Source organism: Phallusia mammillata, chromosome 2 (genome assembly GCF_965637545.1).
Source record: "Phallusia mammillata chromosome 2, kaPhaMamm4.hap1.1, whole genome shotgun sequence".
NCBI lineage: Eukaryota > Metazoa > Chordata > Ascidiacea > Phlebobranchia > Ascidiidae > Phallusia > Phallusia mammillata.
Window position 1 is genome coordinate 19,205,007 of NC_137253.1, and position 18,891 is coordinate 19,223,897.

Below are 18,891 nucleotides of genomic sequence, written 5' to 3' on the forward strand. Positions count from 1 at the left end.
CCTTTTGCTTAGTGATCTGAACAAGTTTTTTGAGGTTTGTTTAATTTGCTTCTATAATTAACAGAAAAAAAAATCATTAATGAAAAGTGCAATCACACATGGTTTGCAAAAAGTAAATGTTGGATAAAGGTTAACCAAGGTTCTAAAACTTGGAAAAAATTTTACACTGGTTACAAAGTGGTTGTTTTTTTCAGCGATAAAAAGAAACTGTGCGGAAATACATGTTTTTTTTAAACATTTGTTTCAGTTCATCTTTGCCAAAGAGCAGAAAGGGGACACAACACAAAATGTGTAAGCACTCTGCATAGTACCGTATTTTACGGACCATAAAGCGCACCCGATTATAAGGCGCACTGTCAATAAATTGCTTTGATTAGTTTTTTGTTCATACATAAGGCGCACCGGGCTATAGAACGCAACGTATTTTAAGGAGTATGGGTTACCGTATAAAGCTCATTAAACAAAGCAATAAAGCACTACTTGGTCCATACATTAGGCGCACCGGCTTATAAGGCGCACGATCAATTTATGAGGAAAAAAATGATTTAAGTTGCGCCTTATGGTCCGTAAAATACGGTAAATAAATTTGCAACAAGACAATGCACAAAACAAACATACAACATCTGACTTTTAACGAACCAAAAACAATATTTTTACCCCAAAAATACCAAAATATGAAGCAAATGGTTAGGAAAATAATATTTTCTGTTTTTCAACCATTCTTTTGAAAACTCCATGTTCATGATTCATTAATTCATTGTAGGAGCCATTTTCTGAAACAGACCCATTCTCATCAAACACAATAATTTTATCTGCTCTTCTAACTGTTGACAACCGATGTGCAATGATAATTGTAGTTCGACCAATCGCTGCCTTTTCCAGTGCATCACGAACAAGGTCTTCACTTTCAGCATCAAGAGCACTGAAATATTTTGGGAGTTGCAACTGATTTGTTTTGGAACAGTGCAGTTTAACATAATTTGTAGTGGGCCATCTAAAACTGTTTTAATAACATATTTCAAATGTGTATATGTTGGATTTGGATTTAACAATTTCTGCTTAGAAATAGAATTTAACAAACCAATATTTCTCATTAGCGTTATTGCTGTCATTGTCTTTCCAAAAGTGGTTTTGGGTTTACAAATTTTGTTTTCAAATGAATGGATACAAAAGTAAGTAAAAATAAAAAATCAATGCCTTGTAATACATAACACAGGTATTTCAAACCTTTGCAATGTTTCTTCTAATCGACAATGTTAAAAACAAATTAAGAATCAATTGACGTGCCTAAAAATAAACTCAAATGGTGACATTTGGCCTCAGCTATGTTAAAAAACTGCATGATTTTTGCAAATGGTAAGGGACACACATTTTTGTGCAACCAGTTGCAGATTTATGAAATGCTACTCACAATTATGTACTAAAATTGACTAAATTGTCTTTTAAAACATCTAATTTATATTTGCCTCTTTAGCATGTAATGTTATAACAGGTTAGGTATCAGTTTATTTGAGCATTGTTTACCATTTGACTGGCCTTTTGTGTTATTTACGAATTTGATACAAATTAAAAGAATCATACTTTTAAGAATGGTTAAAATACGTCTGGTATCAAAAAGGAAAGTAGACCTAATGGGGTAAATATTGGGATTACATGGTTAAACACAATGATCAGCTCATATAAAAGGCAAATTTTATAAGCTGTCCAAATTTCATTTGAACATTATTCAGAAAATTCACTTATTTTAGGAGGCTAGTTGGGTAAATGTTGGGGAACATGTGGGTTGAACACAACAATTGACACCTATAAATGGCAAATAAAAGTTATCCCAATTTCAGCCAATTCCGACACTGTTTAAAAAATTTACCACTAAAGGGATCAAGTGGGGTAACTGATGGGGTTCTGCACCCAAACCAATAAAATATGATACCACAACTAGAAGGGTGGCTTAGCACATTTTGCAATGGCTATAGCATATACACTACAACCAATTTTCAATGGTAATATATTACCTATGCTTTTTTACATTATGTCCCATATTAACCAACATTCTTAAAAACCTTTATTTGTTTCTGCAGGCAGAAACTCATGGGTCCCCAAAACCGCAACGTTGTAAACAAATAACCAAGTCTAACACAGTGATCAGTAGTGCGCCTTAAATAATCATGCAAACTGTCTGAATCTCAAGCAATTCAGACATTGTTTGCAGGCCTACATAGTGTGAAACACTGACATTTTAAAAAAGCATATTTTACTGTCAAAACATCATTTCACTTAAATATTCTGAAAAATTCACCTGTTTCAGAAGGTAAGAAGGGTAAATATTAGCACTACAGGGTGAAACACAATAATCAACACCTAACAATGGCACAATGAACAAACTTTTCAAATTTCATCTAATCCAGGCATCGTTTAAAAAATTCACCCATTTTAGGGGGCTAGTGGGATAAAAATACAGGGTGAACACAACGATTGTCAGCTTAACATTGTAAAATGAACAGACTGTCAAAATTTTATCCAATTTGAACAAAATTTCACCAATTTTAGTGGGTAATGGGATAAATATTGGGGCCATCAAATCAAACAAAACAAATGGCACATCTACATCACCATATCTACCATCTGTAAAAATTTCATCCAAATCCACCAAATATTTCAGGACATCAGTGCATGGACAAACATTATGGGGAAAAAAATAAATAAAACAGAGTAAAATCAATATGCGTCTTCTTCAGGGAAGGGACCCATAATACAAACCAACAAAATTTTTTTACCTTGTAGCTTCATCAAGTAATAAAATCTTGGGATCTTTCAAGAGTGCACGGGCAATTGCTATTCTTTGCTGTTGTCCCCCAGATAAAGTTATGCCTCTTTCTCCAACTAAAGTGTTAAAACCATCTTGCAAACATGATATAAATTTATAAGCATTGGCCTGTATTGAAACTTCTTCAAGTTGCTGCATAGTAGCTTGGTTGTGGGACAAGGAGCCATATGTAATGTTATCCCCAACAGTTCCAGAGAACAGAATGGGGTTCTGCAAATAAAAAAAGTGTGCATTTTATTTTTTCAGCTTTGTGTCAATGTACATTGCACATAGTCCACATACCATTGTTTGGAATTCAGGCTATTGTGACTTACTTGCGATACAATGCCAACATTATTGCGAATCCATGCTGGGCTTATACCTTTGATGTTCTGGCCACCAATGGCTATTTCACCTGTATCAGGGTCATAAAATCGCAAAAGCAAAACACCAACTGTAGATTTTCCACAACCACTTGGACCAACAATTGCTAAACACAACATTTTAACTGTGTACTGTCATGTCATATGTTTCAATACTGATACTGAAGACACAATACCTGTGACTTTGCCAGACTTGAATGAAATATTTACATCAGAAAATACTTTGTGTTGCTTCCTAGTTGGGTATGCAAAACAAAGGTTTTTAAAATCTATGTCTTCCTTTAACAATGTGTTGTCAGGAAAAACTCCAGCTGAAAATAATCATCACACATTGGTAAACATGAACAATATAAGCCAGGGGTGGGGAACCTGCGGCCCGCTTGCCTTTTGAAAGTGGCCCGCGTCACAATTTTGTTAAAGTACAGCATAAAACGTAGCATAAAAAAACAATAATAAAATGTTTATGTAAAAATATTTACTTGAAAAGACTTCGACATTTCTATATTTGACGCCAAACTTATTAAAATTGCCACACATTCAACCACTTGCTGTATTTGTGACGTAACAGTCACTCGATTGTCTCTTCTTCCAGTAACAAATCATTTGCCATGTGGTGTTAGTTTTAAATGGAGCTAGGGTGTTCCAGAAAGAATGGACAGATTTTAGTCGAATTAAGTGATGAACCTGTAAGCCTTGTTTGTTGCAAACAAGTAACAGCAAAGAAAAAATCCAATCTGGAGCTATGAAATATAAAATCACTTGTGTGCTTAGGGTATTATTACACGGAATTCGAAGATTACACGGAATTTGAACATAAAAAAATATTTGGCCCGCCCGAAAATGTTGTGCAATTCATGCGGCCCGCAGTACTGAGTAGGTTCCCCACCCCTGATATAAGCCATAACAAAAAAATGACAAAAAAAGTAGGTTAAATTATATAAATTGCTTTACACTCTGCTTTAGTAATATGCATTCATTACAAAATCTAACCTTGTAATGGTATAACTGGGACACTATCAGTTAATTCCCACAGACGTGAGCTTGCTCCAAGTGATTTGTTTATGGCAGTGAAAAAGTTGCTCATACCACCAATTGAAATGGCAACATAACCAGAATAAAGCAGAAATGCAGACAAATCACCTACAGTTATTTGACCAGAATGCATCATTACTCCACCATTGTACAATACCAAAACCATGATAAGATTTCCTGCAAGACCAGTCTGTGTGCAAAGGAATGTAACTTAAAACAATGCTAGATAAGTACATTGTTGGCACTTGACTCTACTACCATGCCGAAAAACACAGCTTTAGCTTTTGCTTCTTTTAGGGCAAATTGCAATACATCATTGACTTTTCTAGAATACATTTTACACTCAAAACTTTCCTTTCCAAAAGATCTTACAGTTCTGATATTACTGATCCGTTCATCTGCCATCTGTACAACCAAACATTATTTTTTTTAATTCATTGTGATTTGTTTAAACTACCAAACAAATTATCACACCTACCTGTGTGCTTCTTGCCAAGGAAGTCTGTGTATCTTTAGTAATTTGACGAATAAACCTGCCATAAACCACGGCACCAATGGCAACTGGCGGAAGAACCATTAAAATTACATTTGCAAGGTCTGGAGACATAAAATACTACACAACAAACCTATGATATCAATGCAGAAATTATTAAATTTCGCAAAGTAATTTATACCATCATTCCAATCCCAGCTGATATTTGTGCCAATGAACGTAATCCATCTGAAAGGTTTTGTGTCACAGCACCACTAACAATCTCAACATCTGAAGCTAATCGATTAATAAGTTCACCAGTTGCAGATTGATCAAAAAATTGCATGTCTTGTGCCATAATGCTTTCAAAAACTCTTTCACGTAAAGTTTTTGTAATCCGTTGTCCTGTAAAAAAGATTTACTTCAACATCAAAACTAAAAACTCTCACGTTATCTACCTGATGTTTGTAAAAGATAAATCCTTCCAGCATTTGCTACTGCTCCAAGAACAAACAATGCACACAAACCTGTTACCACAGGTTGCATTTCACTTTGAGGCATAGCATCATTTGCTATTGACTGTACCAAGTCGATGATTTTACCCATACAAAAAGGAACTGCCAGTGTAATGGAGCTGCTGACCACCAACAGTGCAATGGCCCCTTTAATTAAAAAATGGTTTTAGCAAAAAAAATTCTTACAAATATGATACAGTAAATTCAGTTATTTGCACAATATTTTATTGCATCAGGGTAATAAATACCAAAACAGTCCATCATTTGTCTTCAAAATACTCAAGATGATCTCATAACACTAACTGCATAAAGCAGGTGCCTGTAGCACGCTGAAACATCACGTCTGTTTTGATATTCATTGTGTTGCCCCGTTGGTGAATATTCCATGACTCGAGAAATAGTCTTTTCCTGTAGTCAGGCTCACGGGCCACAACAGACACCGCATTGAAATCAATATGGTGGCCTTGTGATACCGCGTGATTGGAAAGGGCCGACTTCTTCGCATCGCTGTTGGCAACTTCCCGTTAATGTTCTTTTCGTCGGGTTTTAGATGTTCAAGTCACAAGAACCGATGACGGTGTCTTGTACTCGAGAGTGTACTACAAGGTAACGAGTACCAGCAGTTATCTAAATTTTCGTTCTCATCACCCCACATACCAGAAAAGAGGGGTGGTTCGTTCCTTAAAAGATCAGGCATGACGCTTGTGCACTCATAGCGACGACTGTGAAGCGGAACTAACAAAGTTTTGCAAAGCCTTGAAATTTAACGGCTACCCCAACTGGATTCTCTGTGACCGACGGGCAACTTGTGACACTTCCGTACATACCGAAACTGACGGATATTTTACGGCGTATGTTGCATGACTTCGGCATAGCAGTTGGCATCCAACAATACTCTCCGCAAGCTACTGAGTCACCCGAAAGATCCAATCAATACCTTTGAACAACGTGGTGTTGTATATTATATTCCCTGCGTCGATTGTCCGTTAATATATATCGGGGGGACTGGAAGGTCACTCAACACCCGACGAAAAGAGCATCAACGGGATGTTTCCAATAGTGATGGTAAGAAGTCGGCCCTTTCCAATCATGCGGTATCACAAGGCCACCGTATTGATTTCAATGCGGCGTCTGTTGTGGCCCGGGAGCCTGATTACAGGAAAAGAGCATTTCTTGAGTCATGGAATATTCACCAACGGGGCAACACAATGAACATCAAAACAGATGTGATGCTTTCAGCGTGCTACAGGAACCTGCTCAAAGATTAGAGGCCCAAAAGTAATTATATTTTTACTAGTGATAGCTTAGTTCCTTTTCAAATTAAACAATTGTTTTTAATCATTGCAATGCAAAATAGCAGAAACCAATATTTCACTCATCAATGTTTTCATTGACATTTAATTCAGTGTAATTATCAGACCAATCACACAAACAACACACCACAACAAACCTGAAATGTTAACAAGTTCGGGTTTAGCTATTTCAAAAAGTCGAGCAAGTTCGCTTTTTGGGTTTAAACTCTTTTTAATTTTAGAAGATGTGCTGTAAAACGGTCCTTCCAATTTGGAAACAGTTGGTCTTAGCAGAGATGTTTTTGCACCGTAACATGTTGTGTATATGATGCACTTTGAATTTTTTGTTGAAAGATGGGTTGGATTCAGCACAAATGTTTGGGTAACAACAGTTCTCAGTATACCATTAAATTTGGACTCCATAACCATCTTCTTCAAAGTCATGTACATTTTGACCAAAAAAAATTTCCATAACAATGTTTAAATAATAGTAATTAAAATGCCTAAAACGCACAAAAGTAGATTACAAAAATTTCAAAATAACCAGTAAATTAACTTTAAAAAACGTTTTAGCTTGGCGATAGAAAACTTACACAACTGCAACTAAACAGGTAATATGAACACATTAACAATTTGATAGCAGCAACTATTGTTTTTTACTATTAAGTGAGTAAAAAAACTATTCTCTGAATCACGGGAGTGTCCAACTATGGGCCACATATATGGGTTCCATGTAGCCAACAAGGCATTTTTACAATACTGTCTAAACCAGTGGTTCCCAACCTTTTTTGTTACATTCCTCCCTTCGCCCATTTTCGAACTATTCATTCCTCCCCATAAGAAGAAAAACAAATATAACATAAAAAATTATAGCAATTTGAAATAGACCTTATAATTAGGGATGTCCATTCAGAATCCTTTACCAAATGTGAACCGGGTCCAAATTATAATGGACATAATAATGTACATACAAAAATATTCTGTATAACATTTCCAATGTAATTTTTTTGCAGTTTTTATGAAATTCCTCCCCTGAACTCATAAAATTCCTCCCTAGGGAGGAATTCCTTCCCGGTAGGGAACCACTGGTCTAAACTTTTCGACTGCTAAGTTTCATTTAAAAATGTCTATATGTGTGACTTCTTTTGCCCAGATTAACAGTGAAAACCTGAACTTATTATCAACAAGCGGCTGTGATGTTATGGAATTCTATACTCTATGTTAACATAAAGATTAGCAGTTCTACTAAAGCATACTGGGTACCTGTTGTTTATTTTATTTGTTCTTTATGGGTGAAAAAACCTTAACGTTGCTCTTCAATGTTCATTGCAGTTAAACACTTTTTTCAAAAAATATGACATTACAATATTTCTTCTTAGATTTTTTTATGATAGTGACTTACAGTTACATGGTTTTTGAGGACAAGTGGTAATTAGGCAGTTTTAACATAGAAATGGACAATATATTTTAAAAGCTGATTACCGAATCTGGTTGATATCATAATATAGTTCGTCAAGTTCGACAAAGAAAAATTACTGACACACAACTACTTCCCAGTCACTAATAGCCATGGCATCAGGAGCAGGGACAAGGACCTCCAATGCTCAAAGTACCATATTTACTCGATTGCCGTGGCTTATATTTTTTTTTACCTGCCGTTTGTGCGGCTTACAATCAATTTTATACCAAAATCATTTCTACATTCCAACATTTTAAATTATTTGGGGTTCAAAACATGTATGCAGGTACAGATTATACGTCGATATACGTTCTGTTGGGTGCATTTATCAACATAACTAACAGATATGGGCAAATAGTCATACCATATAACAACAGAAAGATGTATTAAAGAACAATCGTATCTAAAATTCCAGAGTGCGGCTAACAATCGAGGGAGGCTTACATTATTTTTTTAACACCTCAATATGCGGCTTACAATCGAGGGCGGTTTATAAACGAGGGCGGCTTACAATCGAGTAAATATGGTATACATAATACATAACTTTGCTGTTTCATGTAGAGTTTGTAGACTTTGCTAATGCTATGTGTTAGCAACTTGCAAGGCATGACGGGACAATAGACATCTTATACTAAATGTTTTTTTTTGTTTCAACTGACTTACGCGATCTACGGTCTTTCTTAGGCCTAATACTTGTTTTGTTCAGAAAAAAACATTATTTTACAGGAATTTAAATCAAAGATCTTTTCGAACTCCGAATCAAAATATCACTGTATTTTATGCAATAAACAAATCGGGTATTTCCCCTTCACACAACTTGGTGTCCAGTTTTTTAAAAACATCGTGTCATTTCTTTAGGATACCGTACCGTACAGCTGTTACTTGACGTGCAACAAACACAAGCTGTGCTTTACCAAAACTGCTTCTGTAACATGTGGAGTTGCAGTTTGTTGATAAAATGGCAATGTTTGGTAAGACTGTAGTGAAAACTGCAAATAAAGTTTTGTTGCGTGTTGGCAACTGCTGTTTCTGTCAAACATCATCACCTGGAACATTAAAAGTACGAAAGGAATTTGACTTTGGTGGAATTAAATCCTTAAATCATTGGTTTCCTGCTCACATGTCAAAAGGTAGTAAAAGATGTGTACCAGTGCTTCTCAATTCTTTTTGATCAACCTAAATATGAGGCAGAAATTAATTAATAGCAAAACTGTGCCCACCCAAATTTTTTCACATGACATTTTGTTGTATCATGTTGCAATATCAAAGAGATGTTCAACAAGCAGCAACTTTTTGTTACAGGAATTCATAAGCTAAAAACATCACATGAACATGCATTAAACTACAGCACTCGGTTGTCATAAGGTTTATAATGGTGGTTCACAAACTTTTAAATAAAATGACCTAAAATTAGTAAAACTTAGATAATGTCAAACAAATAAAATACAGAGACTTTAAACAAAAACCTTTAAAAAGGCATTTATATAAATGATGCCTTTTTGTTGGCTGCATCTTACATGTCAAGTAGTACCTATTTCATAATCTATGTAGATACACTGGCAATAATTGTTTAACATATTTTGACCATTTTGAAATTTGTTTATTTTTTCCACCTCGTGTTTTGCAGGGTTGACAAAGATGAGAGCCCAAGTAAGTGCAATAGACTGTGTGATTGAAGTACATGATGCTCGTATTCCATTTTCTGGAAGAAACCCTGTTTTGAGTCAATCATTGGGTGGAAAACCATACGTCATTGTGCTAAACAAAGCTGATCTAATAGAGGTAGATCATCCCAAACTTTCAACGGTAATAAACAATGATATTTTCCATCTATATTAACAGGTAACACAGAAACAGATTGATGCAATACATCACCATTACAGAAAAAAAGGAGCAAAACAAGTATTGTTTGCTAATTGTGCTTTTAAAAAGTCTGTTCACAAATCAGCACAAAAGGTAACAGTTCAAATTTTACTTGAAAGGATTTTTGATGAATTACGTTGCTACTGGCATTTACATTAAAAAACATGAAATGTGAAAATAATTTTAATCCATAAAGATGTATTTTTAGATTATTCCAAGTTGTGTTGAGTTAATTAAAGGTTCGAGAGTACAAAGATTGTCCAGTGAAATGGATTATCACATTATGGTAGTTGGTTTGCCTAATGTGGGGAAATCATCATTAATTAATGCAATTCGCAAACAAAGATTAAACAAGGAAGCTGGAACCTCAGTTGGAAAATCCCCAGGACATACAAGGGCTGTCATGCACCGAGTACAAGTGGGTTGTGTATTTTTGATGACAGATCCAAAGAGTTTTGGTCACAGCCTGATATTTATTTTTTAAGCAAGAGGAGGTGGAGACAATTTTACTCTTTGCAGGTGTATGACAAACCAAAAGTGTGGTTACTTGACACACCAGGCATTTTTCAACCTAAAGTTAAAAATTTTCATGATGCGATGAAATTGGGTGCATGCAACACCATAAAAAGTGATGTTTTTGGACCTGAACTTATAATGGACTATCTTCTGTTTTGTTTAAATAAGAAACAACAATTCAGGTTTGTGTAAACTAGCTTAAACTTTTCAAAGATTTTTCAAATCAATTGTAATTTTGTTTAGATATGTTGAATACTTCAATTTATCAGAACCCTCTGACAATGCAAGAACTGTACTGATGTCTATTGTTAAGGATAGGAACTATTTCTGTAAAAATACAGTCCTTACTGGAACCGGAAAAAAACTGGTAGAAATGCCAAATGAGAAAGCTGCAGCAGAAGTTTTCCTGACAGCCTACAGGGAAGGAAAACTTGGAAAATTTATTTTGGATGATGTTTCTTAATTTTTTTTAAAAAAAGACTGCAGTGGTTTTGTGTTTATGTTTATGGGCAATAAATCAAAGAGTTTGAACAAACTGCACAGTGTAGATAAAAAATTTGCATTTTTATCTGCCTAACTTCGTTTGTATGATTTTCTTGGAAGAAAGTTAAGGTATGTCTACACTCATGCATCTAAGGGGTTCAATAAACAAATTAAATTCCAAAAGAAAAAAAAAACATAAAATATTATCACACCAAGTTTAACAATAAAGTTTCTAGGTCCAAATTTGTGCATTAAATTTTGTCAAAACATATCATCAGGTCTATCACAGGTGACATACTTGTGGAGCAAAAATGGACTTACACAACAATAAACATGAAATCACACCCTGAGCATGTTACCATAAGATTAGAGTTTCCAAAGTTGTCAACAAGACTAAATTGTGGACGCAAATTACAAATTTTAGAATGACCAGAAACTCCTTCCTCCAGACATGCTTTAACGTTTGCTAATGACAGAGAGTCTTGCTCCAGATTGATGTTTAATCCACATGAACATATCAGAAAGCCACTTTGTACAGCAAGATAACCTGCATTGCAGATGGGACAAAGTAGAGTGCTACTTGAATCATTCAGTTCATGGTGGTCAATATCAGCATTAATTGTATTAGACTCCATTTGTAAAATTGTTTCTGTTTCCCATTCAAGTAATTCTTTTTTAATATTTTCTAAAGTAATTAGTATGTCATCAAAGCTTTCAAAATGATGAGACGGAAATCCTTCAGAACGCATTTTTAGCCACTCTTCGTTCATTAACTTTTCAAGGCCACTATCTTGTGCTGTTTCTATTTTTCGGTACTTGTCCAAGAGTTTAGATCTGCTTCCCTTCAGCCTCTCTTTACACCTATTTTTGTATTCTTCCCGCCAAGCGACTGGTGAACCACATTTATACATAGCTTTGCGTTTTGCTGCCGAAGTTGGAGTTCGTCCTGCTTCCATGTTTTGCTATTAAGTCTAGTTTCCAACTTAGAAAAGTGACGTTTACCTTGATAAACTATTAGGTCAGTTTGTTGATCACGACTAACGGTTGGACGATACTGTTTATGGCCGATTGTGTGCGGTCGAGTTAAAAAGCCGTGGTTCCACCACTGTGCACTGTCAACATCATTTTCTGGTTTTGATCTTGCAATATCGGTCATGCGTGATAAATTTTGTGTAGTTTTTTATGCGTGTCTGATCAGTTCTTTCGATTTTTTTAAAATTAAACCCAAGTTTGCGATGCATTTTTTCGGGTGATCTGTGGGATTCCAAAGGATTGATCACCGAACACAACAGTTGGATATTTACTTTTCTAGTGACTTAAAAAGAAAAAAAATACAAATAGGGAATGTCCCAATCGAGCATGCAAGAAGATTCAAATCACGTGACCACAAAGTCTCCCTTTGGTTTTACTTTTGAGTTATAAACTCGTTAAGCGATAATTAGTTTCCTATAAATCTGGCGAAACGTTGTTGAACATAAAAGTTAAAAGATACTTGTCTTCCAAAACCTCATTAGTGGTCAATAAACAGTCATTGTCAGCTTGGATGTCGTCTCATGTCGAAGGGTTACTGTCGGTCAATTTACAGGCGTTGCAAAAAAACACTGTTAAGAACATTTTGCTAAAAATTAAATATTTTGAAGAATTGAAATTATTTTTTCCAGTGTTTTTGTTACTTGTATAACACCATTATGTTGGAAAGAGAATATAAAGGTTTTAATTTAGGTCGTTGCTTTCTACTAGTTTGTCCTTCAGAAATCAGAATCATTGCATTGCACTATCTTTGAACCACAACTAATCTGCACAAACACATATGTGGGGATCCATTCGTTTCTGCTTGCAATTAAATCAGTGTGTTGAGAGTTACATTACTTTAAAATGTTTTTTATACACCATATTTTGTTGTTAAACTTTGGGGTGAAATATAATTTCAGCTTGTTTGTGCACATAAAATAAAACAATGTTGAGACTTCTGAAAGAATCACTTTTATTGAAGAAAAAACATTTTGCTGCTTCAATAGCTAGTGTCGCAACATGCAACCAAAACTTCCAGAAAGATGTTCAAGCACAAACAATTTCCTTGAAAAAACATCTTCATGATAAGATCAAAACAACAGGCCCAATTTCAGTTGCAGATTTTATGCTTCAGGCTTTAACCGACCCAGACGAGGTAAGTATTTTGATGCATTTGTATGTTGTCAAATATGTAATAGAATGTAGTGTGTCAAGATGCCTAAAACTAGGAAAATATTTTATTAATTGTTAAAGGCATTAAGTATGCTGCATGTAGTGCACCTTTTTAGGGTTACTACATGAAAAGGGACATGTTTGGAGAGGATGGAGATTTTGTTACATCACCTGAACTAAGTCAAATGTTTGGAGAGGTAATGGGGCTGTACTTTACACAGTTAATACACGCGTAATCTAATATTGAATGAGCATGTCAGTATTTTTTTCATTTAAATAATTCCTTCAATGTGAGATAGTAACATTTTTGTGTGTTTTTAGCTAATTGCTATATGGATAGTGAATGAATGGTTGGCATGTGGTTCACCAACTGAAGTTCAGGTTGTTGAACTGGGGCCTGGTCGTGGAACGTTAATGGAGGATGTCATTCGGACGTTTAATTCCTTAGGAAATACACTGAAAAACATTTCAATATCCATTCACTTGGTGGAAATCAGCCTTTATCTTTCAAATCTTCAGCACAAAAACTTGTGCCAAGTGAATTCTGATAAAATGACCTCCAAGGTTGAACCTAGATTGCACTATACGCTACATGGAAAAAGCAAGTACGGTCAAGATATGTTTTGGCATGACAGAATTCAAGATGTACCTGCAAAAAAGTTTACCTTTTTTATTGCACATGAGTTCTTTGATGCACTTCCAGTCCACCAGTTTGTAAAAGATAATAACATTTGGAAGGAGGTTTATGTTGATGTATGCACAACATCAAATTTTCCAAACTTTCGTTTTGTGTTATTACCTCATCCAACTTTAGCTTGCCGCACCCTAATTAAGGTAGGTAAGGTATACTACTATAAATTAATAGCAAATTTGTTTTCACGGACTTATATGTTATATACTTAAAAGCCAAATGAACATAGACAGAAGATTGAGGTCTCCCCCAGAAGTGGCATAATCATTGAAGAAATTGCTAGACGTATTGCTCATAATGGGGGATCTGCACTAATTGCTGATTATGGTCATTTTGGATCCAAAGAACATACCTTGAGGGTAAATGTTGGCAAAAAATGGAAAAAAAAGCTTTACAAACATACTTGTTTTTTAGGGGTTTAAATCACATAAAATAGTTGATGTCTTGACCAATGTTGGTGAAGCAGATGTTACAGCTGATGTAGATTTTAAATATTTGAAAGAAATTGCTGAAAGGTGTGATGTTATGACATGTGGCCCAATCACACAACAATCTTTTTTGAAAAACATGGGAATAGATACCAGAATAATGGTAGGTGTGATTAAGTGTTATTTTATGTACTGCAAGGGTGTTTTTGCACACTATAATCTATTTAGATTTTTTCTCGTATTATATGAAAAGCAGGTGTCAACAACCCCTAGCACACAAGCCAACCTTAAAATTTGAGGTGTTTTTCAATGATTTTTGACTTCATATTTAATGACAGTTTATTAGCATTAAAACTATTACCTTTTTACCCCTTTAACCCTGAAATAATTGGTTTTAGTTTAGTCCTGAAATACAAGCCCTAATGTGCTGAAATTTTAAACAATTGTTTACAGTAGGTTACTTAGTTAGTAAATATTAAAAATTTTGCCTTAATAGGCCAAATGGTTACCTTCAACGAATAAAATACGTACACTGTCAGTCAGATAAAAGTCCCAAGGGAGTAACTTTACCATTAAGGCGGTTTAGTGCAGAGCAGGAGGACGCCCCCACAGACCTTTTTGTGGACAGTTGTTTCGGTGATTAGAAATCAGCTGTATTTGCGCAGTAATGCCATGTCGTTTTATTAAGTTATCACATGCATTTTCAGTTTTGGTGAAGGTTTCACACCTAAGACATGATTTAAACTCTATAATTGTGCTTTGGTGTCGTATATGTCAAGCAAAACTTTGTTGATGAACATAAAGATGAAAAAACAAACCTTTTTGAAAGTTGAGTTATGCTATCTAATAATTTGTCCTAAAAAATTGTCCGAAATCTAAAAATATCTGCAACATTTGTTTACAGTAAATCTGCACAAACACATGTGTGGGGACCTATACAAATTGTTCTTTAACTTTCTAATTTAATGAAATTCACTTGTTGAAATTTTTTTACAAACTGATGTACCAAATGTGTTTCAGATGTTGCTAAGAAACAGTGACAGCGAAGAGATGAAAAGAAAACTTATTGGAAGCTATGATATGTTGGTAAATCCTGAGAAAATGGGGGAAAAGTTCAAGTTTTTTTCCATGGTGAATAAGGACCGTCTACTTAATAATGAAGGCAAAACAGCTGTCACTGCATTTGCATAAATTTCCAAACTATGGTAAGCAGTTTATTTTTGTACTCAAACTGAAGGCAAATAATTGTAACGAACACTACCACATATCATTACAGACCACAATTTCTAAAAATTGAACAAAAATAGTAACAAGCAGACAAATCCGATTTTGGTAATGTAAATCCTGTCTTAGAATAGACGCTATGCTTCCTGAGTGACCTGAAAATATAAAATATTGGAATTAAGTGATATGGAATGTGCTGTAAGTACATCGCATGTAATTGATTTTTTGAAAGTGATATAGTTTTTGTTTACCTGCATTATTATTTTTGGACTCTCCTTTATCTGAAATGTAAAATGAAAGTTTCATCATTTTTGACAGAATGTTACCATATTTACGCTTTTAGCCTTATTTGTACTAAACTAAGGTATGGTTTCAGTTAAATTTGTTTGTTATTGGATTGTTTATCTCCAAATTGTTCACCTGCAAACTTACCACTTAAAACAAGTATAGTTTTGGTACTAGCTGTTCCAAGGGCATTGAAGGCCTGCACTTTATAAATTGTATTGTTCCTTCGGACGTTTCGCAACAATAATTTGTTCCCCACATAAAACTTTTGTTTGTTTTTCATGTGTCCCTTCAAATTACAAATGAATTATAGTAAAAATGTAACAGGTTATAGTGATGATGACAAAACTTACCAAATCATTTGTCCAAAGTAAAATTGGCTTGGGAAATATATTTTGCAGTAAATCAGGGTTAAGCTGCAAAATTACATTACTTCCAAGTGATGGCTGATTAGGTTTTACTTCAATTTGAAGTGATTCTTCTGTTGGTGGTCCTGCAGGAAACATGACTTTACACAGTAAATGCTAAGCCTTCTCTGTCTAATGTCAGAACTTTTTTAAATATGCTACAGGCAGGTTTTTTTAAGGTTTGGTTTGGGTGACCGCTAAGTAGTTTTAAGAGACCACAAGTGTTTCATTTAAATACCAAAAACTGTAGTTGTAGTTGCAAGTCCAAATTTTGGGAAACCGCTGGAGAAATTTGGAGGACCGAAACGGATAAAACACCTTAAAAAAAACACTGGCTACAGGCATAATAAGTTAGATTGACATGTTTACATTACATACAAAATTGTTGCACATATCTGGTGTTTATTCTTGTATGGTTACAGATTTTGAAAAAAAATGGGAATATATTATACCTTTGTGCCTATAAGGAAAGTACTTTTATTCATAACAATAGTCCAAGGTGGTAAAGTTTTTTATTGTTCTTTAATGTGTGTCTGTGTGACTGTGGTGTCCAATGTTTTTCTAATTTGCAAAACACTAACAATATTTTTTCCTTTATTATTATACTCACTCAAAGTTTGAAGAGCGTATTTTGCTTTTTCCAGACTTTCGTGTTTGGCAAGACAGCCATATTCCGAATCGGTATCGTACTGCGGGTAGAGAGTCCACAGAAGATAGCTTGAACTTTCCCACATCTTGGTCCCACTAATCTGCGCCTGTCGATGAAAACAATGCGTAATAGTGGGTGTTTTGTTTTTTGTGCACTAGGTCCAAAGTCCGAAAACCTAATACATCGGTGCTGAATCGTGCAAAATTTGTTTTGAAACGCAAAAACGATGTATCTTACTGGCTGGGCAAACACAGTTCACATAATTCCGTGTTAATGACTACCTTCATCCATGGGTTAACTTGTAATGAAGTTACACCCACTGATATTTTGCTGATGGCCGGTAAGCAAAGTAATGTCTACTATAAATTACTGATATCCGCGAAATTCTCGACCTCTACGCATGGACTGTTGCCTCACCAAATTTAAAGCTCTACACTGCAAGATGTTTTACTAACAAATTTGCATGATAGGACCTGTGTATGATTTTTTGATGTAGCTGGATATCCGCTTTGTTTTTAGAATACTGAAAATATTTTACGGTTTGGTTGTTGATATTGAGCATGTTTCAAGTAACAAAACATTTTTTACCTTTAAGTGAAGTACTGTGTAACGAATTATCGATTTCACTTGAGTCTCCTGGTCTTTAATTTCCAAATTTCCAGATGTTATTGATGCTTTTACGTCACTGGACACGTCTGTTGTCAATATATTCGGCCATTACAACATAATCCGTGTCAAGGGCATAACGTACCAGCACATGTTTTGGTGATCAAATGATGTTGAAAATATGATTGAACCATATGTTTGCATTTTTTTATAATTTGTTGTTAAATATTCCAAACGAAATAAACCACCAACCTTTGGTAAGTAATAAATCTGCGTAGCTTTCGGCCATACCACCCAGAAGGGTTGTAGAATTGACGTGATTAATTTCTTTGATTTCCTTGCCGTTGCGCGTGAATACAAGGTTTGCTGCGGGTTTTGACTGCTCCACCCGACAAACCAGGCTAAAATTGTGCCGAAACAGCGAATTTCCGTCGATTGAATTGTGCACAGCTATCCGGACTTTTGATGGGGGGACTAAAAATCAATTTGCAAAATTGTAAAAAAATCTGACGGTGTCTGTCTCTTCTTTGCCTTAGGTTACAACAGACAACTTACCTAAAACATTTAAATAAATGTATCCGACCTTCTCTAAAATTTTTCTGTTTATGTATATTCCCACGTGACACTGATACCAGCCATCATCTGTAGGTGAAGTACTGTCGATTTGCAGTGTTGTTGGCCCTCGGCCTTTTATATTCTTGCTTGCCAAATCGTTAACCTAGTAAATCAACTTCGGGAATTAAAAATTGCTAACACCATTTATTAAAATAAGCCTTACGTATAGCGTTAGTCACTCGCTTCTATTTTTAATAGATTTCCATAAAGGTCTAAATTGTTAGGAACTTGGGTGTGGTGTACCTGGGTTATGTTCATGATTGCGTCATACGTTAAAAGTTTCACGTTGGTCCCGTCGTCAAATTCCCGGTACCAGACGATTTCGCGTAAGATTGCACCTTTTGCCATTGCAAACTGGCAAATAAGTGAAACTGGCTGTTTCTCGTTCACTACTAACGTTGGATTGTCCGATATTCTTAACTCATTTCCGCTTGACATCGTGACGAATGAAACCGAAGGAGCGTTATTACTACCCCTTCTTGCATCTAAAGAGAATTCATAGATACAAAATGTACTTATTGATTAGTTAGCAGTCTTCGTAATACTTACTTTTAAATGTAAATCATGGTTTAAATTTTTGTTTTTTAACTTAAAAACGTCAATTTTAAGTTCAGTTAAACGATCTTTTTTGAACAGAGACGCTTTCCAGTTACATAGATAATGGGGACTAATGCAAAACTTTTGTTTGTTTTATATGTTTGAAAATAATTCCATACCTGTCTCTGTGCAGAACGCTTGTAGAAACAACGCAAAATAAACAAAAAACCTCAAGAAACTGTTCATGTTTACAAACAACATTTCACTTCTGTATGATTCCATCCGTTGTTATTTCTAGTGAACACATTAATAAGATAAAATGTAAAGCTCTGCAACGAAACGTCTTTCAAACCTGCCAACCAAACTGAAATTGTACGGTTCCTAATGCCCTTCTGTTTCTACTGCTTGCCGATTATCTGTTTAATCTGACTGACTGATCCTTTGGAA

General features: G+C 35.0%; 5 protein-coding genes across 8 annotated transcripts; 2 read left to right on the forward strand and 3 right to left on the reverse strand.

The window, feature by feature from the left end:
* Positions 1–15: 15 nt before the first annotated feature.
* LOC145212149 (ATP-binding cassette sub-family B member 10, mitochondrial-like) lies at positions 16–7,022 on the reverse strand. Its single transcript, XM_080080189.1, has 10 exons — positions 6,656–7,022; positions 5,149–5,352; positions 4,893–5,095; positions 4,697–4,831; positions 4,477–4,623; positions 4,177–4,408; positions 3,363–3,497; positions 3,139–3,293; positions 2,775–3,034; positions 16–922 (listed from the first exon to the last, which is right to left on the reverse strand). Exons 1-10 carry the CDS (start codon positions 6,945–6,947, stop codon positions 688–690), a joined length of 1,998 nt encoding a protein of 665 aa, XP_079936315.1. The 5' UTR covers positions 6,948–7,022; the 3' UTR covers positions 16–687.
* A 1,760-nt stretch (positions 7,023–8,782) lies between these two features.
* LOC145212155 (mitochondrial ribosome-associated GTPase 1-like) lies at positions 8,783–10,870 on the forward strand. The gene is made up of 6 exons (XM_080080197.1): positions 8,783–9,086; positions 9,584–9,738; positions 9,799–9,912; positions 10,028–10,237; positions 10,339–10,517; positions 10,579–10,870. The coding sequence occupies exons 1-6, from the start codon at positions 8,915–8,917 to the stop codon at positions 10,796–10,798; spliced, it is 1,050 nt and encodes a 349-aa protein (XP_079936323.1). The 5' UTR covers positions 8,783–8,914; the 3' UTR covers positions 10,799–10,870.
* On the reverse strand, positions 10,760–11,956 carry LOC145212156 (RPA-interacting protein B-like). The gene has a single exon (XM_080080198.1). It carries the CDS (start codon positions 11,772–11,774, stop codon positions 11,136–11,138), a length of 639 nt encoding a protein of 212 aa, XP_079936324.1. The 5' UTR covers positions 11,775–11,956; the 3' UTR covers positions 10,760–11,135.
* A 761-nt stretch (positions 11,957–12,717) lies between these two features.
* LOC145212154 (protein arginine methyltransferase NDUFAF7, mitochondrial-like) lies at positions 12,718–17,561 on the forward strand. 2 transcript variants are annotated; one of them, XR_013856653.1, is made up of 8 exons: positions 12,718–12,985; positions 13,119–13,199; positions 13,324–13,836; positions 13,909–14,052; positions 14,108–14,284; positions 15,142–15,326; positions 15,398–15,543; positions 16,682–17,561. XR_013856653.1 is itself a non-coding variant. In XM_080080196.1 (7 exons), the coding sequence occupies exons 1-6, from the start codon at positions 12,776–12,778 to the stop codon at positions 15,310–15,312; spliced, it is 1,296 nt and encodes a 431-aa protein (XP_079936322.1). In that variant the 5' UTR covers positions 12,719–12,775; the 3' UTR covers positions 15,313–15,326; positions 16,682–17,561. The 2 variants fall into 2 exon arrangements, 1 of the variants encoding a protein (XP_079936322.1); XM_080080196.1 differs by lacking the exon at positions 15,398–15,543 and having other exon boundaries at positions 12,719–12,985.
* LOC145212152 (immunoglobulin superfamily member 21-like) lies at positions 15,323–18,868 on the reverse strand. Of its 3 annotated transcripts, XM_080080192.1 has the most exons (11): positions 18,797–18,868; positions 18,624–18,738; positions 18,151–18,392; positions 17,848–18,010; positions 17,545–17,766; positions 17,275–17,381; positions 16,648–16,792; positions 15,984–16,138; positions 15,778–15,919; positions 15,597–15,626; positions 15,323–15,500 (listed from the first exon to the last, which is right to left on the reverse strand). In XM_080080192.1, the coding sequence occupies exons 2-11, from the start codon at positions 18,724–18,726 to the stop codon at positions 15,379–15,381; spliced, it is 1,431 nt and encodes a 476-aa protein (XP_079936318.1). In that variant the 5' UTR covers positions 18,727–18,738; positions 18,797–18,868; the 3' UTR covers positions 15,323–15,378. The 3 variants fall into 3 exon arrangements, with proteins under 3 accessions (XP_079936318.1, XP_079936317.1, XP_079936320.1); XM_080080191.1 differs by lacking the exon at positions 18,797–18,868 and having other exon boundaries at positions 18,624–18,795; XM_080080194.1 differs by lacking the exon at positions 18,797–18,868 and having other exon boundaries at positions 15,984–16,123; positions 18,624–18,790.
* Between the last annotated feature and the right edge of the window lie 23 nt (positions 18,869–18,891).

What these genes read in the sequence shown, in the direction of transcription:
- LOC145212156 (XM_080080198.1), bottom strand. Translation starts at nt 11,774, where the DNA reads ATGGAAGCAGGACGAACTCCAACTTCGGCAGCAAAACGCAAAGCTATG.
- LOC145212152 (XM_080080192.1), bottom strand. Translation starts at nt 18,726, where the DNA reads ATGGAATCATACAGAAGTGAAATGTTGTTTGTAAACATGAACAGTTTC. An exon ending in AGCGTTCTGCACAGAGACAG is followed by an intron (nt 18,393 to 18,623) that starts GTATGGAATTAT and finishes AATTCTCTTTAG; the next exon opens with ATGCAAGAAGGGGTAGTAAT. An exon ending in AACTATACTTGTTTTAAGTG is followed by an intron (nt 15,627 to 15,777) that starts GTAAGTTTGCAG and finishes TTTACATTTCAG; the next exon opens with ATAAAGGAGAGTCCAAAAAT.
- LOC145212155 (XM_080080197.1), top strand. Translation starts at nt 8,915, where the DNA reads ATGGCAATGTTTGGTAAGACTGTAGTGAAAACTGCAAATAAAGTTTTG. An exon ending in ACAAAGCTGATCTAATAGAG is followed by an intron (nt 9,739 to 9,798) that starts GTAGATCATCCC and finishes CTATATTAACAG; the next exon opens with GTAACACAGAAACAGATTGA. An exon ending in TTCACAAATCAGCACAAAAG is followed by an intron (nt 9,913 to 10,027) that starts GTAACAGTTCAA and finishes ATGTATTTTTAG; the next exon opens with ATTATTCCAAGTTGTGTTGA.
- LOC145212149 (XM_080080189.1), bottom strand. Translation starts at nt 6,947, where the DNA reads ATGTACATGACTTTGAAGAAGATGGTTATGGAGTCCAAATTTAATGGT. An exon ending in CGAACTTGTTAACATTTCAG is followed by an intron (nt 5,353 to 6,655) that starts GTTTGTTGTGGT and finishes TTTTAATTAAAG; the next exon opens with GGGCCATTGCACTGTTGGTG. An exon ending in CAGCTGGGATTGGAATGATG is followed by an intron (nt 4,832 to 4,892) that starts GTATAAATTACT and finishes TTTGTTGTGTAG; the next exon opens with TATTTTATGTCTCCAGACCT.
- LOC145212154 (XM_080080196.1), top strand. Translation starts at nt 12,776, where the DNA reads ATGTTGAGACTTCTGAAAGAATCACTTTTATTGAAGAAAAAACATTTT. An exon ending in CTTTAACCGACCCAGACGAG is followed by an intron (nt 12,986 to 13,118) that starts GTAAGTATTTTG and finishes GCACCTTTTTAG; the next exon opens with GGTTACTACATGAAAAGGGA. An exon ending in TAAGTCAAATGTTTGGAGAG is followed by an intron (nt 13,200 to 13,323) that starts GTAATGGGGCTG and finishes GTGTGTTTTTAG; the next exon opens with CTAATTGCTATATGGATAGT.